This window comes from Neodiprion fabricii, chromosome 5 (genome assembly GCF_021155785.1).
Source record: "Neodiprion fabricii isolate iyNeoFabr1 chromosome 5, iyNeoFabr1.1, whole genome shotgun sequence".
NCBI lineage: Eukaryota > Metazoa > Arthropoda > Insecta > Hymenoptera > Diprionidae > Neodiprion > Neodiprion fabricii.
The window spans coordinates 19,004,250-19,031,409 of record NC_060243.1 but is presented as its reverse complement, the minus strand read 5'-3'; the positions used below and the strand labels follow the sequence as shown (position 1 = coordinate 19,031,409).

The window sequence follows — 27,160 nt, the reverse complement described above, 5'->3', positions numbered from 1 at the left end:
ATCGAAGAATTTCCTGCTTCGTAACGTCCTGAACCAAGAAAAAGTCCCCAAAAGATTGAAGTGGCCATTAATGCCTACGGGCTACGTGAAGAAATTTTTCAGTTGGGTTGTGGAACGAGTTAAGATTGCGAATGTAGAATATTATTCAAACAAACAGTATTACGGACATACAAGAGACTTATTTTAAGACGGATTTGAGAAAGCAAAGACCGTCGCTGATACTGGATCGTTTCAAACGTTTTCACCGATTTCTATAACGCAAATTTTTTTTTTTGCCTCCTTTTTTTCATCATTATAAATAAAATTTCTAGCTTCAATACGCGGTGAAAATAAAGAATAACGAATCTCGTTGTTGTATACATGTACATCACGTACATCACTTAAGTGTGCACTTTGGCTACGGAAAAGCAAATCCATTACACGAAGGCCGTAACGGTCAAAAACTTCGATATCCGAAAAAATACAAATCATTATACACACGAGCCTTGAGACTGTTTTTGCGTGTGCCGATAATTCAACGGATTAACGGAATTCATCTACCAAAATAACGGTTGAACGATAAAGAATCTCTGCCAAAATTTTCATTCATTTTCTTCAATTATTTATAGATTTATTTTGTGATAAAACAAAAGTGTTGCGATTAACAGAAGTATTTTTTCGTTTACAGAGAATTTCATCAACAGTAGTTTCTAAAATATTCTCAAAACCTTTTTATGCAGTTTGCAAATAACACTCTTCCGCCGGATTTTATAACAGTAGAAATCAAACTTACAGTCGAGATGGAAAATAAAATCAAATTTTCCTAATCGATTCAATACCATCGTAATATGTGTCTAGTAATATACCGAAAAAAGTTGATAAATTTACGCTTTCACTGTAAGAAGAAAAAATGTTTTAAAGCTACATTTGATCAGTTAGGAATTAATGACAAACATCAAGTTTTATTTCATGATTATATATTCTTTTAGTAAAAATTCTAGGCCTGTATGATGAACCGTTAATATTTCTGCACTGATGAAAATTAATACCCAGAAGGTAATTTCACACATACTAATACATAAAATATATCTAAATATAGATACCATCGTCGAGGATGTAATTTTATCCTGCAGCGCATCGACGTTGTTTGGTTGCGGAATCTCAATGCCATTTCGCGTTATTGAAAAAATCATGCGAAATTTTATAAGTACGTCATTATAGTAAATACGATATGCATGCGAAGGCCTGAGCATAATTGTGAAAATAAACACTAATCTGCATAATTGGAAGCACCGAATACACAAAAATAGAATAACAGGTTGAAAAAAAATAATTCTCGACGCAGTTTCAAATCTAAAACTTTTTAAGAAGAAAAGAATTTGAACAATAAAAGAAGAGAGATGAAATCGAAACTACAACTGATAACTTCTCGTGATACAATTCTTCCTAATCTGTTATTTTTTTTTTTTTCTTTCGTGTCATTGCTACGATCTAACCAACAAGATATTCTCAAAAAACAATAATTTGTATCGACCATGCCACCAAAAAGTAAACCAAAAGTAAGTGCGTAATTCGTTTGAATTTGTAAGGTTTTGATATAAACACTTTCGCAAACTTGAAGAAATATTTTATAATGAAAACTCCACGGCGTTTTTAGGGTTGAATTTTGCATAAATTCATTGGAAAAATTGTCTGATAGCAGGAAGTAATCTCAATTAGTTTAATTCAAATACAATTGTACAATTCCCTTGAGAAAATTGTTTCTTTCTTTGTTTTTTTTCGCAAAAATCTCTGTGCTTGTTTCTTCTGTCAGATTTGATCGAAAACACTCCAGTCGCATGCCGATTATTGAATTTTATCTTGAGAAAAATTTCCAAGTGCGCCTGAAGCAGGAAAACTGAAAATAATTGGGTTATATTTTTCGTTTTTTCGATTTGAATAAAAATCGAATGCAACAGATTGATATTTAAAAACTACATTTTTCACTACGGTTCTCTGTTTTAAACGCGTATAAAAATCGCACGGTTTTTTTTTTTGCAAGCAAAAACACAATTCTCTGAATACACGTATAAAAAGATGCAAACCAAAGAAAGAACTGCAAAAGTAAAAGGTAATAATACTAGAGGATTATACTTGTTAGATCCGCGTATTTCGTACCCGACTCAAAACCGGGCAGGCTAAGCCAAGTTACTTAGTTTGAGGAAAACAATTCATACTTTGACAAGGGTAAACAGCAAAAGCAGCAAAGTGCGGCGACAAATGATAAAGAAGAAGTGACAGGAGGTGGAGGGCAGAGGACGACAAAGAAGAAGAGCAAAGGCAGCAAAGCGGAAAAAAAAGCAGCTAAGCTTCGAGCTGCTGAAGAGAGGGAAAATTTATTAAAAACGGAACGTCTCAGGCAGGAAATTGAACGTGGAAATTTGAACGCGAAACGGTTTTCGAAACCCTGGCGCGACATGGTGATGAGCATCAAAATGCCGCAGATCAAAGAAGACCTCGAAGTCGCTTGGCACACGTTCGACCGCGCAATCGACGTGAAAAATTACAGGTACGTGCAATCGAATCTTTGCATAAAAAAAAAAACGTGCAATTTTTACGTGCGTCGATCGGAGACTTCGATAAATCTTAAATCTTTCGCACCTTGGAATGCATGTTTCTGGAATTTTGATTATTTGCCTAGAATTCTGAAATTAGAATTCAATCCAAATTTGAACTTTGTAAGTCAAGTGATTTGGAAGTTGCGAATATTTTTCTAAAATTTCTTACGCGATACTTACAACGAACGAAAAATTGTTGCTAGAATTTTTTACTGGAGTTATTTAAATCTAGTCTCTTACCTGAACTGACTGAGTTTTGTTTCTTTCTCTTCTGTCATATTTGACGAAAAACTCACCGAAGTGTTTTGTTAAATCAAAAAAGTGTTAAATAATCTGCAAGTCGTATTGCACTTTTTTTTTTTAATATGTGATCTTCATGAGTGTCAATCTGCCGTACTTACATCGATAAATTTTTGTTTAATCGAAAAAACCAGCAATAATTGTTTTTTCTCTGTTTTGTAGGCATAGAAATTTTTTCATGCAGAAACGTAATTTGACAACCTATGCCTGTCATTTTTTCTGAGCAAAGTTATTCTGATTCAATTTTTGGATGAATTTTAGATGAATGTGATATCGTTTCTCCAGAAATTTGTTTTCACCAGCACGCAACAATCTGACAGAAATTTCTTCTGCATGAAATTATTCAATCCCGATTCATCCGGCATGCTGAAAATTTGGGTTTTCGATAAACCTAAGTAAAAACTTGAGAAAATTCAAATCGCACTTTTCCATTTAGAAAATGATTCCCGTGAAAGTATCGAAGCAAGTGTTCCCAACTCTTCGTATAATTCTCGATCCTCTTGATATTCCGACGCGAATTTGAAGTAATTAATGTTGAAATTGGGTCCAGCATTTCCCTGCTTCTCGACGAGTTGGAAAAGGCTGAGGAGCAGTACCAGATGAACGAGCGGGCGCATCTCGAGACAATCGGTTGTCTCATGAAAACGTACAAGGAGCGGCTGAGCAGTGAAGACAAAAACTATCAGGCCGAACTGCAGAAGATGATCGACGTGGCGTTCGAGGAAACCGAGGCCGTCGCCCTCAAGCAAAACGACGACGAGGTTTACATTCAGGCCGTGATCTACGCGATGGAACAGCGCCTAGAGATCCTCATGAAGTCCGTCATGGGTGCGACCATCAGCAAGGTCGGCGAGGCCGAAGACGATAATCGGAACACGAGACGAGTCGCGAAATTCATTTTGGAAAAAAGTTATCACGCTCTTTGGGAGCAGTACGTCGCTAATTTGGTCAAGTATCAGGCTGGTGAGGAATATTCTAGGATTATTAAGGATTTAGAAAATCGGTATTCCGGCGCGGAATCGATATCCGAAATTTGATCAATTGTTTGATTGTATTTGAGCAGATGGTTGGAAAAGTTTTAGAATTTTGGGGATTTATATTCCGACAACCGGTTGTTCAATTTTATTGCGATTTTTTTCCTTCAAAGGTAAGGTAAAGGTAACCTTGATGTTCATTCGTGTATTTTTTTACTCTTATTCACAATAACTTTTTCAAAAACGTCCCTATCGATTTTTGTCAAATTTTGAGATACTTTTCTTAGATAGTTTATCCTCTTGTTGTAAATTCTTAACGCAAAATCGAAATTCTAGTTCTATCGATCGCCATTTTGTTTAATCAGAAGGAAAACAAAATTCAAGACGGTGGTGAAAAGGATAAACTGTCCAAGAATGTTGTCTCCGAATTTGAAAGAAATCGACCGAGTTGTTTTGCAAATACCGTAGAAAACGCAAAACGCGTCACTAACTGAATGTGAAATGATTGACTCGCCAATGAAAATACTTATTATTAACTAATTCCAATGAAAAAAATAGGTGGACGAAGCTCGATCTACATACTTTTGAATAAAAGAAACCCAGATCGAATTAAATAATTGATTGTTGAGATATAAATTTCTGAAATTCACAGACATTTTCAGTCTTCCAATCGTATGTGTACCAAACTCATAACTAGGAACCAAATTTCACTTGAACATGAAAAATTTTAGACCATTTTCGAGATTATTAGAAGCTTAAATTTTTTCACGATTCTTATCATAAAAATTCATCACAGTTAATTGTATTCTTTTCATATTTAGCCAACGATTCGAAGGCATCACAACTTGGGTAGTGAACATTTTCAAAGAATTTCGCTACGAAATTTCAGAATTCACCAACTTTTCATAGAAATAAGAATTTTTCTAATTGTTCCAACAGCTCGGTGCATATTCTAATTCTGTTCTAATATTTTCAGGAACTTTTTCATTGTCTTCGGAAGAACAAATATACTTCTTAAATATTGGAATCCACTTAACAAATTCTTTGGTTAAGAATAAAAATGACACAATGCTCATTATTTTTTAAATTACTGAAAAATTTCACAACTTCAGGGTAAAAATCATGACTAAATCAATCCTTGATCTAATTAGGGTGGGAAAAGAAAGTGCAAGACGAAGCTTTTCTAATTTTAACGGAGAACATAATTAACAAAACAAGCCAGAAATTGAACACACATAGAATTAAAAATGAAAGTCTGATTGCATAATTTATTTTTCCAGACACCGAGAATATGCGTAGGGATTACAACGTGATCAAGGAAAAGGACGACAAAGCAAGATCGATAATAGCGAGACAAATATCGCACACGGCAAGTCTTTTCGAATCAATTCGCAAAATGAAGGATAAGATACACGCGTACAAAGTGACCGCCGGAAAATCGATCTCCGAAATAATAGCGGAGAGAGATTTTTTCAACGAAGCTTACTGGATCGTGAAAACACGCTTCATGTCCGGTAAAATGATTTTCGAAATCATAGACGATCAAAGGTTTTCCAAAAACTCGCATTTTCAACAAATGCAGGCATTTAAGAAAAAAAAAAAAACTTTTTCTGCAGCAGGATTTTTATTGCACCATTTTTGCTTCACTTTTCGCAGAGCAAACGGCTGACCGAGAAGCTCTGAAAATCATCACCGCCGAATTCAACGCGACGTCTACGCATCTGAAGCGTATTTTGACGAAGGGTGAAAATTTGTTGAGTCTAGTGCAAATTTGTCGCAAATACGAAACACCGGAAGAAATAGTCTTACCTTTCAAACTTTCCATTGCGCTTGACGACTATCCGGAAGATTTTATAGCCGATTTTGGATGGGAGAGAAGCCACGCGGTACGAATTTCGTACGTTTTTAGTCACTCACAATCAGCTTTTTTCGAATCAGTCGCCGTATAAATCGAAAAATTTTTCATATTCATTGCTGCTCTTCAAATCGAAATGAAAATTATAAAAATTTTTTCTTTCAATTCTTCTCGATTTTCTATCAAGGTAAAGAAATTTACACAGCCTGCCAAAATAAATGTATGAAATTAATGTGCATTTCATGAATGATCAAATTCTCAACCCTCAAAATTGTTCACTTGAGTTCATGTAGCGTATTGAATTATCATAAGTTAATTAATGTGAACGTATTGCACTGAGGACAGTGAATATAGATCTCAGAAATAATAGAAGTTCCAATTACAGACAAACATTTGTAACATATAACATTTTTTAAAATCAAGCCATTAAAATAGCCGGCTCAGGGAAAAGTTTACGTCAATTCAGCAAAATTCGGAAGAGGGCCGTTTCTGCAACTTCGTCTCTACAAGTGCCGATGCCTACAAGTTCGCTTCTATAAGTGACAATCTTAGAACCGAAAGACTCGTTTCTACGAGTTGCGATCCTACAAGTTCGTTTCTACACGTGGTGGTCAAATAATTTCAATTGAATTGAATTAAACCAAAATGTACGAAATTAACAATCAAATTTATGAGAAATGAACTTGTAGGATCGCAACTTGTAGAAACGAACTTGTAGGCATCGGCACTTGTAGAAACGATATTCTCTCCAAAATTCCGTTAAATCCTAAAAATTTTCGGTTTGCTATACAAATGAAGAAATGTTTATTAAATTTGAAACAACATCTCATTTAACCTTCCTTGATTAACATTTGTTTCGGAGGAGAAATCCAAATACTTAGATGCAAAAAATATTTTTTTCACGTCAACTAAACACAAAGAAAAATAATTTTTAGCAATAAAGAAAAATAATTTTCGTTTCCTATTTATCGCTTTTAGAAAATTGAACGAGGTGTACTCGAACGGATGCAAAAATTTCTGACAATCGCTTTTTTTCCTGAGATAAAAAATAGAGAATACGAGACGTTAAAATTCAAAATAATCCCAATTACAGGTAATGGAACAGTACCGAAACCTCGAGTTGTTTTGGCGCAGAGTTGGACACGCGAAAATAGTCAGCAAGCAGTTACGTTTAGAGCGTGATAAGCTGCGAGACGAGGGAAGATGTCTCAAACAATGCTTGAAACATTGCATAGCCGAGAGATCGGTGGGAAACGAGGAGTCGGGAAGAATCGCGGAGCTTGAGATTACCACAGGAAAGCCTGTGGTCATTGAGGCCAGCCTGTGCAAATTCCAATGAGTACATTTGACGTATTGGATTCTGTAGATTCAGGGGCGCGCGTATTTGCCTCAAACACGAAATCAGATGAGAACCGTTTGCTGCGTCGGTAAGGCACGTATTGATAGTGTGTCAAATTCGACCCGATCGAGATGTTGGCGCCCGATCTTACCGACCGGCTTACCGACGCATCCGACCATTCTCATCGGATCTCGTGCTTGAGCCGCTTGAGCCAAATACGCGTTGTGCCCCTGAATCGGTTAGAATTCATTACGTTGAGTGTATGCATGTACGTACATACATACTTGCGGTACATAATAGATACGCAACGCGACTGTACTCATCTCATCTTACATCCAAAGTGCATGTATTATTTTTGTACCGAGAGGCGCGGCCTTCGCAGGTTAGTTTGAATAGTCAAATGATAAATTGAATCAAATTTAAATATTGCGAAATTTTGAATAACGCTGTTTCAATATGTTTACTGGTATAAAAAATGATCGAAACTGAAAACTCGGAGAGGAAGAGAAGGTTGGTTTGGCTAAGAATCGAAACTTTTGATAATTTTATTACAAGATCCTTGGACGTTCAGGATTTGGCGAGTTATTGTATTTTTAAGCTGCGGAAATTTATTCAATAATAGAAAATGTTAGAACTGTAAACGAAAGCTTAGATATCTTTGCTTCGTTGCAAATCGCTTCAGAATCGTTAAAAATCTAGTAGATTCGTTCGATTTTACATTGCAATAGTTGTGTTATTCAAAAGTCTGTTAACTACAATTTCGCGGAAACGCTTTTTTCACGATGTTGGCATCGTTGAATATTCATTTTATAACATTGTATCGATATTGATTAATAGCGTTTTCAGCTTGGACTGTTCCGCTCTGTTCTGCTGCACCGGAAGAGTAATATTACATACATAGTTACTGTGTCGGTGCGGCAAAACAAAGTAAAACAGAGCGGAACAATGTAAGCTGGAAACTCTATATGATCAACAATTATTAAAACTAAACCGAATACCAAGAAAAATAAAAACCTATATCAGTGAATTTATAGAATACATAGCTTTCTGAATAAAATTAACGATCGTAAAGTGAACTCGAACCAATCTTCTACATTTTCGATGATTTTTAAGCAATTTGCAACGAAGCGTCGAAAGCTAAATTTTAGTTCATACCATAGTATTGTTAATTTTCGTATTTTGAGTGATATTTTCTGTATTTGATGAATACTAAATGTACGGCTATCTCGTAGTATAATTAATAACAAGTATCCATTTTTGACCAACCAATTTATGAAATGTTCGGGAGAAAAACCCAGTTGAAACATCTCCAGCGATGTGTTGACAACATAATTGTAATGAATCTTATTAATTCCAATGGAACAACATAAGATATCAACAATTTGAGATGAAGTTTTGTAATATAACGATAAAAATGAATAATCTTGATATTTTTTAATCAATTCTTATTTTCAATGAGGAGGGCGGGAGGTTGTCATCCTTTTAAACTTGACCCAACTTTTTTAATGATGCTTAAAAAAGGCCTATTTATTCGAAGACTCGAAAAGACGTCTGGCGTTTGTATAATAAACTTGTCAAAGCATGTCATTCAATATACCTTCAAGGTGAGCTTTACGTTTTCGTAACACCACGAGGAAACAAATTATGCGTGTCGGTATGCATGGCCAAATTTTTACACTCGCATAGATTTAAGATTTCGAGCAAGGGATAATTTTTCCAATTCAACCATCGCAATTGCATGAAATTTTTGTAGTGAAAATTGAACCATCTATTTCAGTCTTTCGATCACGCAAAAACCGTATGCTTAATTCTGATTTCTAATTGATCATTAAATTCTATGAAGATTATTGATTGTAACGATACCTACTGAATATGTGCTAAACTTCTCGATCAATACAAACCAATATTCAATATCAATCTAATTCAATGAAGATAAACTGTTGATAATTTACAATTAAAAAAAATCAAATTGATCAACAGATTGAAAAATGTATACTTCACTCCAATCACAAGTTATGTCATTTTTACCGTCATTGGATTTCTTGGGAAGCAAAGAAATTGATGCAACGAATAATCGACGAGCAATTTTTCACAATCTTTAGATACTAGTTTTATTCACACGTACTAAAACCGGTTTACTCAATTATAATTAACCACCACGTTTTACTTATTTATTTATTAATATCTCAAATCTCTGTACAACGAGTAAAAAAATGATCCATTTTTATACGACTTATCTAAGTTTTATAAATTAATTGCGGCAGCATCCCGCTTAATGCTCATCACTTTTTTCACATATATTATCATCAGGAATGTTAGATTATGTTGGGATAGATTTCACACGACAAATCGGTATGCAACTGCTTTTTTTTTTTAGTTTTTACCATTCGAATTTTTAAACTTGCAATAATATGCGTATGAATATTGCTTTCTTTCATCATTTTTACAACAAAGAAAAAATCATTGCAGCACAGACAAGTTTTCATTTGAAACTGCTAAATAGATGAATTAATAGGATAATTTGAAAAAGTTATTCACTTTCACGGGGCTAATTCATGTCACGCACTATTTTCGTTACTAATATATGAGAGGGGGAGAAAGAAAACGTGAAAACAAAATATTTTATGATCTATATTATTATGTATTTAAAATACTCGATTTTTTATTTAACTTCAATCTTTTTTCATCTCTCTGCCTTCAATCATTTGCTATCGGTTATTCATGTCTGTCAACTTTTAGATTATTCTTCGTTTTCTATTCCTTCTTATTTTCATTATTTGATGGAGCAGACAAAAAATGATAATTCTGTAAAGGTGGCTTATCATTAGAGGCAAGTAAAATAATGAGGTAATGAGGAAAATCTAAAAAAAAAAAAATCGCGTTTTACGGCTCGTTGGCTATTCTCAATCTTTTTGAAGTTTAAGGGTAATTAAATATTTAAGATATCATGCGTGCCATTTTTCTTAAATAATGGATTACTGAATATTAATTGTTTCGTTTTTTTTTTTTTTTCTTTATTCAAGTCTCAAATCTGTCTGTCTGTAATTCTTTCTTCCCTTCGCCATGCTTCTTCTCCCATTATTCTTCCTGTTTTCTTCTTTTTCAAATCGACGTAATTTTTAATTAACGTCCCTTACGACTGGCGATTTGAGATAGCAGCTTATTTCCTGCTAGGAAAGTTACGACACCAATGCCCAAAAGGTATCTTAGAGTAACGAACATGTTCAATTGAAGCCAGAAAACTCCAAAGAGGGCAAAAATCCCTGAAAAAAAGAGAACCGTCAAAAACGTGCGAATAAATGAAATTCGTCGCTAATTTCAAGCTTTCTTCTAATTTTTTATCCAATCACATAGATTTCTAATGCTGTACGAAGATTCTAAGCCATCTAAAAACAATTTTAGAATAACTGTTGTTCAGTGAAAGTAAATATGAAGACGCGAGAAACGCAGAATAAGAGCGTCATTATAAAATAACAGAAATTAGATGTCTCTAAACTGATATATATAATTTCTATTCCTGCGTATCGATGGTAAAACCTTGTTGGACTAGAATTATATAGATAATTTTAATAAACGCGCGCAATGAAGTTATTATTACAATTTATTTATAGTGAATATCGGGCTGCAAATGTAACAAATTATTTCGGTTACATTTGTGAAAAATTCACCTTCATTTAATATATGCTCGATTGAAAACGTCGTTAACTTATGTAAAACAGTTAAACGTCAAGCATCGAGCATTTTTCATAAGGCTTGAAAGAAAAATTGATTCAATTAAATAAGAACAGAAATCATCAGTTCAGTTTTCTCTAATTTTTTTGTTCTATGAAATGTGTTTTAACAAAATGGAACACAGATTTTCATTGAGTTAATCTTTAAACAATTCCGACAATTTAATAGATTTCTCATATTCATTTAGGCAATGATAATGTGATGTCATTGAAGTAAAATTTAATCGCGAATTTCTTTTGAAATACTGTCAAGTTGATATTAGATTATAAATCTTTACAATCGGAAAACAGAATTTCTTTAATTTACTTTGAATCGATGTAGCAGCGAAAAAAATTTACGATGACAAAATTGACGAATTTGCATTTATGGGAGAAACATTACGAACAAAAACTCACCTCCAAGTCCTAAATGAAAAATAATAGCGCTCAGAGAAAGAGGGAAATTTGATATGTTGACTCCGAGTTTTGCCCATAGAATGAGGAGCAGAAGAACAGGCGCCAGGCAAAGTCCAGTAAATAAGTTTGAGACAACGCGAGACGGCCTGACTTCAGGTTCGCGGAACATATGCTGCAAGAAAACAGATATCGTAGAATCCTCACTTCGCAATATATTTTCTAGGGTTGCCACTATTTCTGGACTGTGGGATTCACCAATATTTCCAGATTTTTCAGAAACAAAATTTCAATTTTTCAGAGATCTTCTGTATCTGTGATAATTAAAGTTGTAAAGGACCAAAAAAATATTTAATCCCTCATCGTCACAAATTACATTTTATTTATTTCGAAGTCCGTTTGCTTTAATTGCTTATTAAAACTGTGATAATTCAAACAATGTGTTGAGTATCAAATTTCTATGGTACCAAAAATTCCATACAAAGGCAAAGTGGCAACCTTGATTATTACAGTCACAAACACGTCGAACGGATGTCTTATGCTCCACTTTTTGACATCTATAAGGCCCAAAAAGACATCTTTTACGCATGAAGATAACTTTTGATGTATAAAAATATCTTTTAGGCGTCGGAAAATGACGCATAAAACATCGTTTGGACGTTTATTTGATTTCAAATCTAGGAAATTCCACGTCATTGAAAAAGTTTTCAGAAGAAATGAACCAATGAGATCATAAGAAAAAATTCATTTCTGAAATAAGTATTCTACCTCAGTCAAAAGTGAAAAATGAAAGGAAAAACTGTTATCATTTATTTGAACTAGTCTAACTGTAATAATTACTAGGAAGAAGTGATTTATCAATAGATATTTCATTAATCATAGAAAAAAAAAAGTTAATGAAACTAAAAAAAAGTTCCTCTTTGTTGGTGTTCATTTTTTCTCTATTCGTCAATAAAATAGCGTTCACTTAAATCTCATTGTATTTTAATGAAGCAAACGTGAATTTCAAAAAGAAAACAAAGGGATATAAAATCAAAATGAAAGCGCCTTAAAAAAAAAACCAGTACTGTCGGTTAAAATTCTATCAACGTTCGGTCAAAACGAGAACGCAGATAAAATTAAAAAATCATTTGTAACCGATTAATTAATCTGCCAATGTTTTGGAGGTGGTAGAAAGATTGATAAACATTCTGTCACTAACGAGCATTGGCATGACATTACGAAAAAATTTCTTATAGCATTTAAATGTTCAATCATGCAATTACGAAAACCAAAAAAAGTTGTATACCTTGATTTCTGGCTTGGGTTTGTACAGATTCGATTTTTCGTCACTGGTTTGAACAGCGCTCTGCGATTCTGGTAGCTTTAGTGTAATCTGAGCCACATTCCACTGGAACGAATTTATGAGCACAGCATCACCGACTATCAATTCAATATTGTAGTCGCCACTAATGTGGCCAAATTCTCCAGCCGTTGATCCAACGTCCTGAAAATAGACGAGTAATAAAAAGAAAACCAGAGAATTTGTTTACTATAATTTTTCTTGAGTAGAGATTTCAACGTTAATTTTTTTTTAGATTATGTCATATCAATGAAATACCGCGATCAAAATTCTATCTTTCGTGTTTTATTGATAATCCTATTATTCAGTGTTCCGAATAACTCACCATGTCAAATTTGTAAACGTTTCCAGTGTCCGGTTCAGCGACGAAAATAATTTCCTGACCCTGAGTGTTTCCGGAATTTGACACTGAATAAAGCCTCACGAATGCTTGATGCACTCTGATTGGTTTCTGGCTCGTGGAATCTTTCAGCAGGAATCTTATGACCAGTTTTTGCTGAGAATCTGCCTCGATTTTTGAACTCAGCTTCTTCGGATATTCCACTCTGGTTTTTGCAAAATAAAGAAATCAAATTTTTGCATCCTATATACGATTTCTTGTTTTCGTTCGTTGCTCTTTCTTGATTTTCGTATATCTTCAGAGTAGACATTTTTTTGATAGATCAAAGAAATAAAAGAGTCCGGAACCGAAAAATAACATAAAACGGAAGGAAAACGACGAATGAAATATCAGATCAAAACTTAGCTCAAAAAATATATCATAAAAAACGTCAACAACAAAAATGACAAAAGTGAAAAGGGACTCCAGTTTCACAGTCTTTTTTCAAGGAGCGATTTTTTTAAAATTGCCTTGAGTAAAAAGGTAATAAGAATAGAAAGTTTGGAATTATTGGGATTGGCACTTGCAATGCGTCATCCGGTGGAAAAAAATCATACTAATGCAACCAGGCTGACAGCTAACCGTTGACTGTTTTTTCCCGTGTGGACGGTAGAGCAGGTATATCATTGATTATGTTTCATTAATTTATGTGACATGAATAATTTCAAACCCCAAGAATTACGATTTGCCTTTATTAAAATTAAAAACTTAGGTTGTGTGGTGATAAAATGGCGCTGACAACCAGGCTCTAAAGGCATGAGGACATTTTCTAATAATTCATAACTACTATTGAGGATAAATATTCTTTAGAAATTTGTTTGCAAACATTTTGGGGGAATGAAAGCAAGAAGGTTTTTCTTACCGAGACAATTTTGGCTGCGTTGTTTGATCAGCGTCAGCAGTGCCGATTTCAAGGTAATCCACGACCACTTCGGACAGTACTTTGACAGTGACAATGTTGGACACGGATCCTGCGGATACAGAGATCTTGTAAACTCCTCGTTCCGGTTTGATTTCCATGAGATTCATTGTATACAGAGTTCTGCAATGTGAATAGAACATTTTTTAAAATAATAAACACAAAAATGTATTCCTAAATTCAACAATGTTTTAATGATTGTGACGATCGTATTCCATTAAGAAATATAATTGAGTGTAATTTTTTTTTTTGTACGTTGAATCCGTTTTAACAAACGTCAAGTCGTAACAGTTTATCAGCATCATATTCAAGATTCAACGTATTTTCGAGAAAAAAAATTAATTTTCCCCGAGCGTATAACCGAAATAGACATTGTTAAATCCAAAATCAGTAAGTAATCGGGGGATTTTGACTTTACAAATAACTCAACTCTACTTAGCAGATCGTATCTACTTTAAGGTATCATCGAAATTCCCAGAGAATTCAAAATTTTTTCAGGAATTCTTCATAATTTTTCAAATGTATTAAAATTATAATTACTCATTCGTAGATTTAATGGCAAACAATGCTAATATTTCTCTTCAAATTACCTTATGTCTAAAATTTTTGGTATTTTCAATTGGTATTTATTCTCAGACTTGAGTTTTAACGTAATTTTTCATAACCCAAATTGTTATTTGAAGTGTTGCAAAATATTTTCCCCAAGTGTTCAAAGAACTCATTGCGAGTTCATTAGATTTTTCTATGAAAAATAAAATTCCCTGAATGTTCCAGGTTGTCTAGATTTTTTTCACTCTTTCAACATAATTTTTACTTGAAGCAAAATCATTCTTTCATTGTACTACTTTATTTTTAGATAAAATTAGCAACGATGAAAACAAATACGATATTTGAATAAAAATAAATCTACCATTTTCAAAAGAACACGAGGCCTAAAACAGTATAACGGCAAAAAACGGGCCATTTGCAGTTAGTTTTACATCAATTATGCGAACAGAAAAGTAGACAACTTGGTACAAACTGTGAGGCTTTGCATTTTCCACATGGAATCGGTATATCGCAATGAATACGATGAAAGAGCTCCTTTAAAATTAAATACAGCCCAGTCAGAATATTTTTTTTTTTTTTATTTCACCACTAGATGTCAGTCACAGCACCACATCTTCATTCCCATAATCAATTTATTGATTTATTGATTGATAAGTAATTCCATAACTAAATTTGTATCCTTTCCTGCGAATTCTCAGTACACTAAATTCAACTCTTATCAGAATTCGAATCCAGAAAATGTTGTTTCGAAACACAATTAGAAAGAATGTAACTTACTTGTCGGAAGCCAAAGGCTGGAAGGCCTTCTTGCTGATAACAACGACATCGTCACTAACTCTAGTGGCAGAATTGGCAACGACCGATGGCAGAGTTTTCAGAGATCTTCCAAGAATGTCGCAAACTTTGACGCTGACCAGCGGTTGCTTCGATGAAACCGATATTCCACCATCCGCCAGTGCGATGCAGATCGGATTTTCAAACGGATTATTGGCCAGTACGCTAAGAGCAGCAAGAAGACCGACGACTCCTTTGCTTGTCTGAACTGAACGACGGGACAACAGATAGTTTGCAAACTTCACAGTCTGTTCAGAAGTTATTGGTGGTTTTTTCTTCAAATTTGTCGATAACTGGAAGGCACCTTTCACAACGAGACCTGAAGAAGGATATCAACATGTTTTAAATAATTGCCTGGAATTATTTATGTTCGTTTTTGACGGTTGTTGGATTTTAAAATGAGATTAATATTCACAAACAACATCAGTCGATTAGTTTTCTTCAATGTTCTTGCAGTAGAACGAAAGTAATTATTAGCATCATTGTTTTAAATAAGGTACTTTGATCTGTTTCATTATTTCTAATGATTTTATTAGGCGAGCGAGTAACGTGGGAAACAAAATTCAACAGACTTAAATGAGATTTTGAAAGAAATTTTAAATAAATTAAGTATAAAGGAAGTAAGTCTGAAATTTAAAAATACATTGATTACAAAAGTAATAAAAAAAAGGATTCAGGAACAAGGAAACTTACTGGTGATGGAGAGTCCACCCTCAAATTGCAGGTATTTGCCGTCAACTTCATCGGCCTGAACAATGGCATCCTCGATACGTTCGAAAGCGAATGAACCTGCAGGGCCGAGCTCAGCAGCAATGTGGAAAAGGTACCCAAGGCTGGAATGAAACAAGAAGACAATGCTTTATGTCAGAAACTGAAGCCCCGGTCTCTCGAGAGTTAAATAAAACGGAAATATCATCAGAAAGACTAATCAAACAATCACGGTTTGTCATGATTAATGCATTGTTCATCACGGTAATCAGGACATTTCAATTTCTAAATTTTTCGAAGTTGAAAATTTCCTAAAGATCTCTTTGATTTTTGGTTTTGACTTGTAATTTTAAGTGCTTTTAAAGAATAGAAAGATTATTTAAAATCCGAGTGTGATCAAATTTGAAAGACTGATGAAACAATAATGTACAATTACTTGAGTCACAGTATCCATAATGTAATCAAATATTAATTCGTTTTGATATGCTTTAATAAAAGTCTTATAATGCACATTTCTTTGATCATTGTGCATATTTCATAGCATCATTGTTATAATGAAGAATATATACAAAAAAACCCTAAACTTAATTCGATCATTGATCTACGCATTCATAATTACACTAATTATTTGTGCTCACTTGAGAATGCTATCATCTTTTTTCAATGCAGCCTGAAGCGCCTTGACCAATTTTACTATTGCAGGTTCCGTGAGGTGCTGGGACACAGCGCTGAGTCCGGTTACGGCGTAGAAAACTTCAGGTATGGTCGAAGACTCTTTTTCCACAACGGCAGCAAACGTCTGTCGTGACAAATGATGAAAAATGTGAAATGAAGATAAATATTAGAGGGTTAGGAAAAACACAATCACAATAGCAACGCAAAATTGAAAAATGTATAAAAATCGAAGGGATTGTTTCTCTTCAAAACTTCATTCATCAGATAAATTGTTTCTCTCCAATGTTCTTACAGTAGAACGAAAGTTATTTGTAAGCATCATGTGAATGGCGTTTTAATTTGATACGAATTGTTACTAAATAGACGTTGATTTGATTATTAAACAATAAGTAAATTGATGAAGTATCTATTGAGTGAATTACTGAATATATTTGGAAAATTCACCGTGATCTTATCGTATTAGGTGTTAATGATGGAATCACAGAAAGAATCACAGGCTCTCGCATTACGTTTCGAGAATATTTGCTACAAGATGATAACAGTTTTCAGGATATTCAATAATCCAAAAATATTAAAAATTACAATTTGATTTCTTTGGCGACGCTGACATTATAAAATAAATAAAAAAAATCATCAAATAAAAAACTGTATTACCTTTATAATCGCAGCATTTGGAAGCGGCTGGCATATCCCAATTCCTTTCCAAGCTGTAACAGCGTAGTAGAGATTCTCCAGCGACAATCCACTGGCGTCTCCAACTGAACTCAAAATGAACTTGCAGGCTTCCTGAAAAAAATTTGTATTAAGGTGGTAAAAGCTGGTTGACGGAAAAATTTCACCACTAGTAGCAAATAAGTACATAATAAAGCTCAGAAGATCGAAAAGAAGACAGAATCACGAAATTGATTGAGAAATCATTTGACAATTGGTGAAATTCAATTTTCTGGGAAAAGTCGAAACTAATCGAATGTCGTCATTTTGAAATGGTTGTATTTTATGAATATAAGTAAGAAATTTTAAAGTTCGAACTTGACTTTTAAAAAGTGATTAAAGATTTGACAGACTTGAAATGGAATGAAAACAAACTAAATTCAACTTTTCTAATCAAAGTACATCGCACAAATCCCTGTTAAAAATATTTAACCTGATTTTAACAATTTCCTGTGGATGAAAATTTCCAGTTAAGGCCAACATGCACTGTGTTAAAGTGAAACGAAAAACTAAGCGAAGCAGAGAAGAAGTCGGATGCCCTCTGAAGGTATCAGATGCAAAACACAGTTACCAGAATTTATCAAAAGTGGAATGAAGGTTTTATAAACAATCAGGATTGCAGTATTTGATCATTAAAATAATCCCTATCGTTTACAAAACCTTCATTCCACTATCGATAAATTCCGGTAATTTTGTTCTGCTTTCAATATATTCCGATTGCTTCATTTTGGTTCCAATACCTTCTCAACAGTTTCGTTCTTTTTCTCTGCACTTCGCTTCGTTTTGTTTCAGCATAGTGCGCAATGACTTTTATTGTAGTGAATCGAAAACTTGTTCGAGGTTAAATTCTTAGACTAATCTTTCTGGAATAATTTATGAATTTCCTGCCTTGTTCAACTTTCTTATCGACCCTAAAATTTAACTTTCATACTTTCTTACAGCATTCTTTGGTATTGTTTCTCCCACGAGATTATAGCCAATCACAGCGTAATGCAGAGTGGCTAAATCCTTCAGCTCAAATCCAGGCTCGACGACCTTTTTTAGTCTCGTTATATCAGCCTTGGACAAAAAGGAACTGGTTGAAGTTGGCGACACCGAAGCTGACAGGGCTACGCATGCCAAGGTGGACGCTATCAGTGGAAGCCACATAGCTGTTGGAAATAATTTAAGTCATACTTTAGGATCGTAAGTGACAATCGTTAAAAAATCTCAGAAGAGTGAAAAGAATTTTTTAAATAAATATGTATAAAAATAATTCTAATTAATTCGTACGTATAAAATTCTTTATTTACTAGATCTCTAAACTTTCTGAATTGTTCTGATGCATGGAATTTCAAGTCACCAGATAATCTTTCAACATTTTAAATAAAAAAATAATTTGTCTACAAAATCCTTACCAATGTCACTGACTGTATGGATTTATCGGACCAACTAACTTTAAATGTACCTGGTAGACTTCTAAGAAAGAACAGTGTATCTCGCTGAATTTCTGCTCAAAAGTGACTTTTATATTCATGCTCAAACGATACGGTCAAGTAAGTTGTGCAACAGTAGCTTTAAATGGTTTGACCCTGATAACTCAAGTTTGGGCAAAATTAAACTGTCTGCAAAGTGTCTACTTAGATATGAGTAATGTATCCCGTGTGTCTTCTGAACTTTTTTTGATTTTGTATTTATAATTATAGGGCTTGTCCCGTTGAATAAGTAAATAAATAAATAAATAATTAAATAAATTAGTAATTTAATATCACACTCAGCTTTTGCCGTTTGTGTTATTCAAAGATATGTTAAAACTATAAATATCGTTTTCATTAGTGAGATACAAAGTGAATGTTATTGGAACATTGCCACTGCCGTTAATTGCTTTGAGCATAAGTCATCCAAATAGTCAATTATTCGAAAATTCTTCAATATTTGCAGGTTTGATAAGAATTTCATATTTTGATGTAACTCTGAATTTAGCGGTAAAGCATCGACAGTGAAATGACAAAAAGAAAACCCGATTAGTTTCTTTTCATAGCGCTGGCGTCTTTCATCCGAAAATATGTACAGAATACTTTTGGAACATTGCCAAGAAACTCCAAATCTTAAAGCATGAAAGGGATGATAAAAACTATTTGACTACTTTAGTGCATATTTTCAAAATATAGACCAGTTTGCACTCAAACGTTACCGCAAAATTAATCTTAAAAAATTATGAAATTTGGGCACTAAATTTTTTTATAGCCTAAATTGAATATTCCAGCATTGGTCATCACAGCATTCGAATAATCAGGTTTTTGAAAATTGAATTGGCTACCATTTATAACCGATCTTCATGGAATTGATCGAACCGCTCTTTTCAGAATTCAGGATGTACATAACCGAATTAACATAAATTTGCCACAACATTTCGATCAAATCAATTACTCGAACTACTGGAAATGAAAATGTATGCTAGTCATTTAATAGTTTATAACGCTGGCCATTTTCTACCCAGGAATGTTGATAGGTTAGAAAATTTCTAAGAATTATCTGCGAAATTTGTTTTATTTTTATTATTCTTCCAAATGTCATCCTTCTTGTGGAATTATAGAATACACGTAATAATCATTCAAATATTTAAAACCGCCACATTATAACCAAAGAAGTAATACAGTTATTTGGCCTGAAAAGTTCAAAGATCAAATCCACCAGAAGTTTGATTTTGCCCCTAAGTTTCATCCGAATCAGTATTCAAGTCATCCGGATTCCCCCGGGATTTCGAACACACTAACAATCATTCGAACGTTTGAAACTCCCGCCATTTTCTAATTGAAAACGATAAACAGGTTTAAAAAATGTTCCTCGAATTATTTTCGCGAAGTAGTTAACTTTTCACCCAAATTGTTCTAGAAAGCATGACTAGAAAACTGTCTACGTATAAATAGACACATAAATGCACACGTACACACATTCGTACATGGATACATGTTACAAACATACGTGTGAAAAAGCTAGAAAACGATTATATGAGAAAGCGTGTCAAAATCACAGTTGTTCAAAACGTGTTTTGAGTTAATTCCCCTTCCAATCGTGCTAAAAATGTATTCATTTGCAATTTCAATCGTGCAAAAAGAATCTGAAAACGCAAGCCGGTAGGCAGTCAGAGATGTTCGATGAAGGATCAAAGAAGCAAAAATTCACAATTAATATTTCCAATGAAAAGATCAAAACCCTAGATTATCGAATCTCCAAATTTTCGAAGTTAGTTTCGTTGATTTTTTGAAAATTACCACTGCAAATTCCACCGTGAAATAATTCAGCCGGCATGCGATGCTGAAATATTTCGAAGCACGCGGCTTGAGAAATATTTTTTCAAGTATCGTTGTTACAATCTTCTTGAATCTTGTCGCCGGGCGGTTGAAACGTAGGTGAAATTTGACAAGGTGACTTTAATAATTGTTTCGGTTTACTTACGTGTCCTCATGTTTCTGGATCTGGTTAATCAACGCGAGCCTCTTCTCGACTCGGCCACGTCGTCTGGGCAAACAGAAACAAGATGGCTCTTCACCCATTGCGCGTGTCTGGAAAAATGGCGTGGAACAACGCGCCGTTCCACCGCATAACGGAAATCGCTGGCAGTCACAAGCGCCTGCGCAATGCGCGTGCGCAACCCGATCAATGGCCACGTTCACATCACATCGACTTGATGGTTGTATGCAAAATCATCCGATCGCATAGCCAGTTCCAGGAGATATACTTAGTTTTCTTTTTTATCATTGGTTGGTTCCTTGATGTTGTGACGTCCTAACGGAAACCTTCGGACAATTCTAAAGTTGAAACGTTAATCGATGTAATATATGGATTTTACAAAGAGGAAATTAATTAATTAATGGATTTAGATATAACGATATAATAATTCGATATACCTACGGCTTACCATGCCTGAACGTTGTGTTGATTGCAAAATCAGCGGCCCGAATCCGAGCGGTTCTTCGTGAAACTGCAAGCAACCGAAGGTGAAGACGTCGAATTATTTAATGACGGAACCGTTTGTGGTTTTATAATTAAATACTGAAATGTCGGAAGGTTCTGTGAAATATTTAGACTTAAACTTGATGCTTTTTAGTTTATTCAAGGATCAAAATAATCTAACGATATAAATTGAGTCAAAACGATTAACTTTGGTATAAAGGACTAAAATCTACGTTTCAATATTACGGTTGCTCAAAATATTAGTTGCAAATATGCTCAGGGATAGTAACTCGTATGCAATGGATTGAGAATATTAGAATGTTTGGAATAAATCTACGTTCGGGCATTGTGATGATTGGAGTTTGATATTTGACTGCCTCTAAGTTTGGACATAGTGACCGCTAATTGAAATATTGGAATATTGGATAAAGTCAAATTTCAGAATTTCAGAATGTTAATGTAATTCATTATTCCCCATTCATTCATTGTTTGTGAGAAGTGACGAAAATTGGAACGACCATCAATTTCTCAATAATGTTGAAATGGCTTACTGAATGTGATCGTGTTTGTTCACAGAGCCACATTGCTGATTTCGGGATGCGGAAATTGCTAAAGTGACTGGTGAAACCGACCCCCCTTAATCCAACCTATTATAAATAGTACGAAATTACTGTAAAAACCGTTTTACAGTCCGTTCCCGTAATAGTGCCACTCACAATAGTGCCGCTTCCCCTTATTCTCGCTCGAACGTAACCCCCACCACGGGCTCACTTCGGGTTTCATATTCGTCTCTCTCACAGTGACAAACGCTGACTCAATGAAATAGCGTATAATTATCTGCTTTAAATTCAATTTATTGTCATTATTTTTTTAATAATATTATTTCATCACAAAATTCATAAAATAGTAATAATATCATTAAAAAAAGTGTCGTAAATTTCGATTACCATCATTGAAATAATAATTGATTTTATTCAAAGAAGTAGAGATTATATACATTTGATGATTTTACTATATCAATGTGTATTTTTAAAACATTTTGTGGAATAAATTGGGATACGTGTGAAAAGTTTTCTTAAAATAAAGTCATTTAGAAAAAGAAATTGAAATCAGAAAATCGAAATAATCCATTTTCATATGATAAGGAAAAACGAATATGATGTAAATACATACATGAGTGATCACAGTTCATCCGGCGTGGCGGCATTATTACGAGAGAGTGACGAGAATTCCGACGGCGTGAACGCGCGTCAGTAGTGGGGGTACCTGAATTCCAAGAAAAATACTCCCCACCCCCATCGCGCGGCACTGTTATGAGAGTGGACTGTACTTGGCAGTAGTTGAAGAGCAAAAAATTTGTACTCTACAGTCCGCTCTCACAACAGTGCCCGTGACGGTGGGGGGTAGGGGAGTACTTTTCTTGGAACTCAGGTACCCCCACCACTGACGCGCGTTCACAACGTCGGAATTCTCGTCGCGCTCTGGTAACAGTGCCGCCGCGCCGGGTAAACTACTTGTGTTTACCTAGTATTTATATTCGTAAGTTGCGTTAACGATAAGTATGCATTTTCAATTGAATGGCATGCTTTTGTATGAAATATCCTACACAAAACAGAGAGACTCTTAAATTTTTCTCGAATTTTGTGTAAAATGAGTGTGCAAATACTTATTTGCATTTCTTACATGAAATTGATGTTGTGTATGCCTTTCTGAAACTCTTTTTCTGTCTAAATATTTTTATTATGATTTTAGTAAATAATGGTAGTACGAATTGAAATTCGATTTTGAAATTATTCATCAATTTAGTTACATTCATTCAAACTTGAATAAAAATATTTCCATTAATCGAGACTTGAATGAATATATTTTTTCGTGAAATTGATTCAAAAATACATGACTCAATTCATCCAAACAATAAATTTACAAAAAAAATGAATGGGATAAAAATTTTAAAAAAATTGAATGAAATTTATAAAGTGATGGAATAAAATTATAAATAATTGAATAAAATTCGACAAAATAACAATATGGATATAATGAATAATAAACACGGATGATAAGTTATGTAAAAAATTTTTAGAGATAAAAATAACACAGTATTATCATACTAGCGATAGAAAGTTGATCCTTTTTTTAATTACAGAACAAAATGGAACTTCAAAATAGAACCAAGAAAAAAAAGAATGCTACAAATTTTTCTTCGGATCTTGCTCCAGATTTGCTTGTGAATGCAATCGGAAATCAAGATTTACTAGACGATCCACCGAGAAAGAAAAGAAAAAGGTTTTCTTTCGAAGAAAAGAAAAATATTTTAGAAGCAATGACTCGGTATTCCGCAGATGTGATATGCAAAAAATATGAACTAAGCGATCGTACTTTAAGAAAATGGAAATTGGAGAAAGAAAAGATCATTCAAGAGGCGAAAAAAACGAATTGCAAAAAATTGAAAAAGAAGTCCAATGTCACGGAAATGGACGATGCCATGTTTCAATGGTTAGTTGAAGTACAAGACAAAGGAATTCCGATTTCTGGACCGATGATTCGACGACAAGCTTTGATCGCGAAAGCACATCATCCGAAAAATGACCAATTCAGGGCCAGCGAAGGTTGGTTATCTAGATTCAAGAAAAGAAAAAATATTCGATGCTTGAAAATTACAGGTAAAAATAATATTAAATCATTTTTGATGCATAGACGTTTTTTTTGTAAACAAAGAAAGAATACAGTGAAATTAAAAAAAGGTTTCAACGTAAAGATAAATTAAATTTTTTTTAATTAAAAGGAACTGTGATTAAGACATTTAAAAAAACTTCAATAAAATTGTTAAAATATGTCGACTAAACGAAACTGCGCTGTATCAGTGAAACGAGATTTCTAAAGAAATAAACCAATAATTCTAAATACAAATTTCAGAACAGAATTTTGGAACTAAATAATTATTTGACAATTTTTTCAGGGGAAAAATTGTCGACTGATGAAGTTGCAGCAAAGTTATATGAAGAAGAATTAAAAAAAAAGGTTGCAATCAAAAAGTTGCAAAAAAAAAATATTTTCAACGTGGCTGAGAGTGGTATCTATATCAAACAAGTACCTAGTCGTACTTTGGCTCCAAACTGTGTTAAAAATAAACATTAATATAGTAAAATCGCCAAATGTATATAATCTCTATTTCTTTGAATAAAATCAATTATTATTTTAATGATGGTAATCGAAATTTATGACACTTTTTTTTAATGATATTATTACTATTTTATGAATTTTGTGATGATATAATATTATTAAAAAAATAATGACAATAAATTGAATTGAAAAGCAGATAATTATACGCTATTTCATTGAGCCAGCGTTTGGCACTGTTGAGAGAGACGAATATGAAACCCGAAGTGAGTCCGTGGTGGGGGTTACGTTCGAGCGAGAATAAGAGGAAGCGGCACTATTGGGAGTGGCACTATTACGTGAGCGGACTGTATATTGAAGTCCAAGCAGACCAATAGAATACCCTAACTGATCATGCTCCAATATCTTTGAATCCCATAAATACTCACTCTAAATCAGGCCTTTCGATTGCCGGAACGTTAACTGCATTCCAAAACAAAATAATCTCTGGTTTCCGTGTATTCGCACATTGAATAAAAATGCTTACCCTTTATGTTTTAAATTACAACATGATATCGATACTACGTTCATTTTCGATTTCCAGCTCCACAAAACAGAACCTGTCTCATGTGTTTCGTGAAAGATCGAACTCACGAGTTCCTGCCGTGCGGACATTTTTGCGTGTGTCTTGGATGTGCCATGCGTTGCACAGAGTCAACCATGATATGTTCAGTACGCCTGAAACCTGTCATAAAATGCCAGAACACCATTTTTGTATGAGACGATTCAACGTGTAATTAAAACAAACATTTTTATGCGCTCGGGGTATTCATTCAAACCCCTTGCTCCAAATCTTTCTTCATTGAGTTCGCTGGTGTTGTGAAATGTATATCATGCCTAATTCTCACCATACACCTTGTATACATTTTCACTGATATTTGTGTAGATTGATGTGTCGCACTTAAGTAGGCACAGCATAATTGTGTACAGAATAATACTCGTGCTGCCTAAGCAATTCGGTTTCAGCGATCCATTATTTAAAATGTCGCAATTATTATTATGCACATCCAAATCTGCTTCAATAGATTCATTTTTACCTTGCCGAATATATTGAGCGAATTACATTGTGAGACGAGTGTTACGTCCTGCAGACCGTACGTTCCTTCAACTCTGTTCTCACAGTCTTACAGCTACTTTATACCTCGCATCCTCTTCTTACCATCACCTCGTTACCTCGAATCCCATACGGAGGCAAGCAGTTTGCTTCTTAAACTGCTAGTGATTTTACACGGCACTTGCTAAATTGCAACTAGTCAGTCTCTTTCGACTTTCCTGCCATATACTCGCTCTCAAATCATCTTTTTCTTTCAGCAAAAACCTAAATTCGCCTGTCGTAGTCTCGGAACCATACTAAACTCTTGCTTTTTCCGTCCTATAATCAATTTCTGTCCGAAACGAAAGTAGCCTTATAAATTCAATATGACAAAGGTGCTCAAACCTTGCATAGTTTTGGATGTGATTTCCGCTACGTGGTTGTCGTCTAGATAAAGGTTTTCTAGTTTTCTGACGCTTGCGAATGATCCAAGAGCAATGCTAGTTATGTAGTCGTTTTTCAGTCTTAATCGGATTAGTCGAGTAAGCCCATGAAACGTTGTTCTATTTATTGTCGAAATGAAATTCCAGGACAGTTTCAACACTTTTAAATTGGACAACCCACTTAAAACTCCATTTTGTACGTCAGTAAGCCACTTTCCATCCAACAAGAATACCTTCAGGTGAAAGAGTCCTATGAAAGAATGACTCACCAGTGTAATGATTTCATTTCGCGACAAATATAGCTCCTTCAATTTGCATAGTTTTTCAAAACATCTTCGTGATGTGTAGGTAATTTTATTGTTACCCGAACGTAAAATTTTCAGCGTTGATAACGGTTCTTTGAATGAATAAGGTATCGCCTTGACGTTGTTCCCATCAGGATTGGAGGCTCTTAATCTTGGCAGGCCGATGGAAACTCCTAATTGTAACAGCGAAACGTTACTCATTATGTTCGTGAGAAACACGTTCAAACAATCAAAATTCAAGCTGTTCTCACTCAAGATTTATATCATTTATCGAAGGATTTTTGACCGCCCCAGATTTAATCCAAAACAAATTACGGTTCCAGATAGTCAGATCATTGTAGTAGGTCGAAACGAAGGAAAACTTTTATTCGGTTATGCTGATTAGGAAACGTTCAAAATCACAAATATTGGATATTTTTTTTTTTTTTTTTTGAAAGCACGACGGTTTTCCTGTCACATCGTTAAACCGACACTCGATTAAACCATTTCGGCTATTACACGTCGGCTCTTGTTCAACTAACGCGGGAGCGAGAACAGAACAGACTAATTGTAAAGCGATAAATCGCAACATCATTCAGACTGATCTATTCTTTTGTACTTCGCATCTCTACTATTTCACTTCTAACTAAATAAAATATTCTTATTACGGGATATATCCCATACCTACATACTGGTACAAGAACATCCGTAAATTACTTGACGCAACGCGGAAAAAAAAGGTCATCAGGTCCGGAAGATAACAGTGTACGAGCGTAACTTGTGGGTAACCGCAAGTGAGCTGGACGTTTCTTAATTCTTATTGAAAATTCCTCATCAGTGAGTCAAGGTCATTTTTACATCTGAAACATTGCTGATACCACAAAATCCGACGCCGTTGTACTATCGATAGGAAATCACTCAAAGATAATTTCTCATCTCAAGTTACACTAAGCTTTACATGTTTGTTTTTACGCGCATACATGAACATCGTCCAAAATTCAAAACGCGGCTCAAGATACAAGT

General features: G+C 34.3%; 3 protein-coding genes across 7 annotated transcripts; 2 read left to right on the top strand and 1 right to left on the bottom strand.

Annotated features, from left to right (window-relative positions):
* Window positions 1–1,514: 1,514 nt before the first annotated feature.
* On the top strand, window positions 1,515–7,044 carry LOC124181994 (dynein regulatory complex subunit 2-like). Its single transcript, XM_046568770.1, has 6 exons — window positions 1,515–1,538; window positions 2,205–2,527; window positions 3,427–3,839; window positions 5,131–5,364; window positions 5,507–5,736; window positions 6,799–7,044. Exons 1-6 carry the CDS (start codon window positions 1,515–1,517, stop codon window positions 7,042–7,044), a joined length of 1,470 nt encoding a protein of 489 aa, XP_046424726.1.
* Window positions 7,045–9,201: 2,157 nt separating this feature from the next.
* On the bottom strand, window positions 9,202–20,880 carry LOC124183904 (dolichyl-diphosphooligosaccharide--protein glycosyltransferase subunit 2). The gene is made up of 11 exons (XM_046573057.1): window positions 20,724–20,880; window positions 18,225–18,436; window positions 17,229–17,360; window positions 16,538–16,698; window positions 15,885–16,024; window positions 15,135–15,510; window positions 13,752–13,931; window positions 12,836–13,055; window positions 12,457–12,654; window positions 11,172–11,343; window positions 9,202–10,307 (listed from the first exon to the last, which is right to left on the bottom strand). The coding sequence occupies exons 1-11, from the start codon at window positions 20,731–20,733 to the stop codon at window positions 10,168–10,170; spliced, it is 1,941 nt and encodes a 646-aa protein (XP_046429013.1). The 5' UTR covers window positions 20,734–20,880; the 3' UTR covers window positions 9,202–10,167.
* Window positions 20,881–20,946: 66 nt separating this feature from the next.
* On the top strand, window positions 20,947–24,870 carry LOC124183905 (jerky protein homolog-like). Of its 5 annotated transcripts, none has more exons than XM_046573062.1 (3): window positions 20,947–21,265; window positions 23,365–23,881; window positions 24,178–24,869. In XM_046573062.1, exons 2-3 carry the CDS (start codon window positions 23,371–23,373, stop codon window positions 24,354–24,356), a joined length of 690 nt encoding a protein of 229 aa, XP_046429018.1. In that variant the 5' UTR covers window positions 20,947–21,265; window positions 23,365–23,370; the 3' UTR covers window positions 24,357–24,869. The 5 variants fall into 5 exon arrangements, with proteins under 5 accessions (XP_046429018.1, XP_046429019.1, XP_046429014.1 ...); XM_046573063.1 differs by lacking the exon at window positions 20,947–21,265 and adding an exon at window positions 22,123–22,127; XM_046573058.1 differs by lacking the exon at window positions 20,947–21,265 and adding an exon at window positions 22,173–22,382 and having other exon boundaries at window positions 24,178–24,870.
* The last annotated feature ends 2,290 nt before the right edge of the window (window positions 24,871–27,160 follow it).

Coding starts and splice junctions, on each gene's coding strand:
- LOC124181994 (XM_046568770.1), top strand. CDS start 1,515: ATGCCACCAAAAAGTAAACCAAAA. Junction 3,840..5,130: donor TTTGGTCAAGTATCAGGCTG/GTGAGGAATATT, acceptor TTATTTTTCCAG/ACACCGAGAATATGCGTAGG. Junction 5,365..5,506: donor GAAAACACGCTTCATGTCCG/GTAAAATGATTT, acceptor CACTTTTCGCAG/AGCAAACGGCTGACCGAGAA.
- LOC124183904 (XM_046573057.1), bottom strand. Junction 17,361..18,224: donor AAACAATACCAAAGAATGCT/GTAAGAAAGTAT, acceptor AATTTTTTTCAG/GAAGCCTGCAAGTTCATTTT. Junction 15,511..15,884: donor GGGTGGACTCTCCATCACCA/GTAAGTTTCCTT, acceptor ATCCTTCTTCAG/GTCTCGTTGTGAAAGGTGCC.
- LOC124183905 (XM_046573058.1), top strand. CDS start 22,359: ATGATAAGGAAAAACGAATATGAT. Junction 22,383..23,364: donor TAAGGAAAAACGAATATGAT/GTAAATACATAC, acceptor TTTTAATTACAG/AACAAAATGGAACTTCAAAA. Junction 23,882..24,177: donor TCGATGCTTGAAAATTACAG/GTAAAAATAATA, acceptor CAATTTTTTCAG/GGGAAAAATTGTCGACTGAT.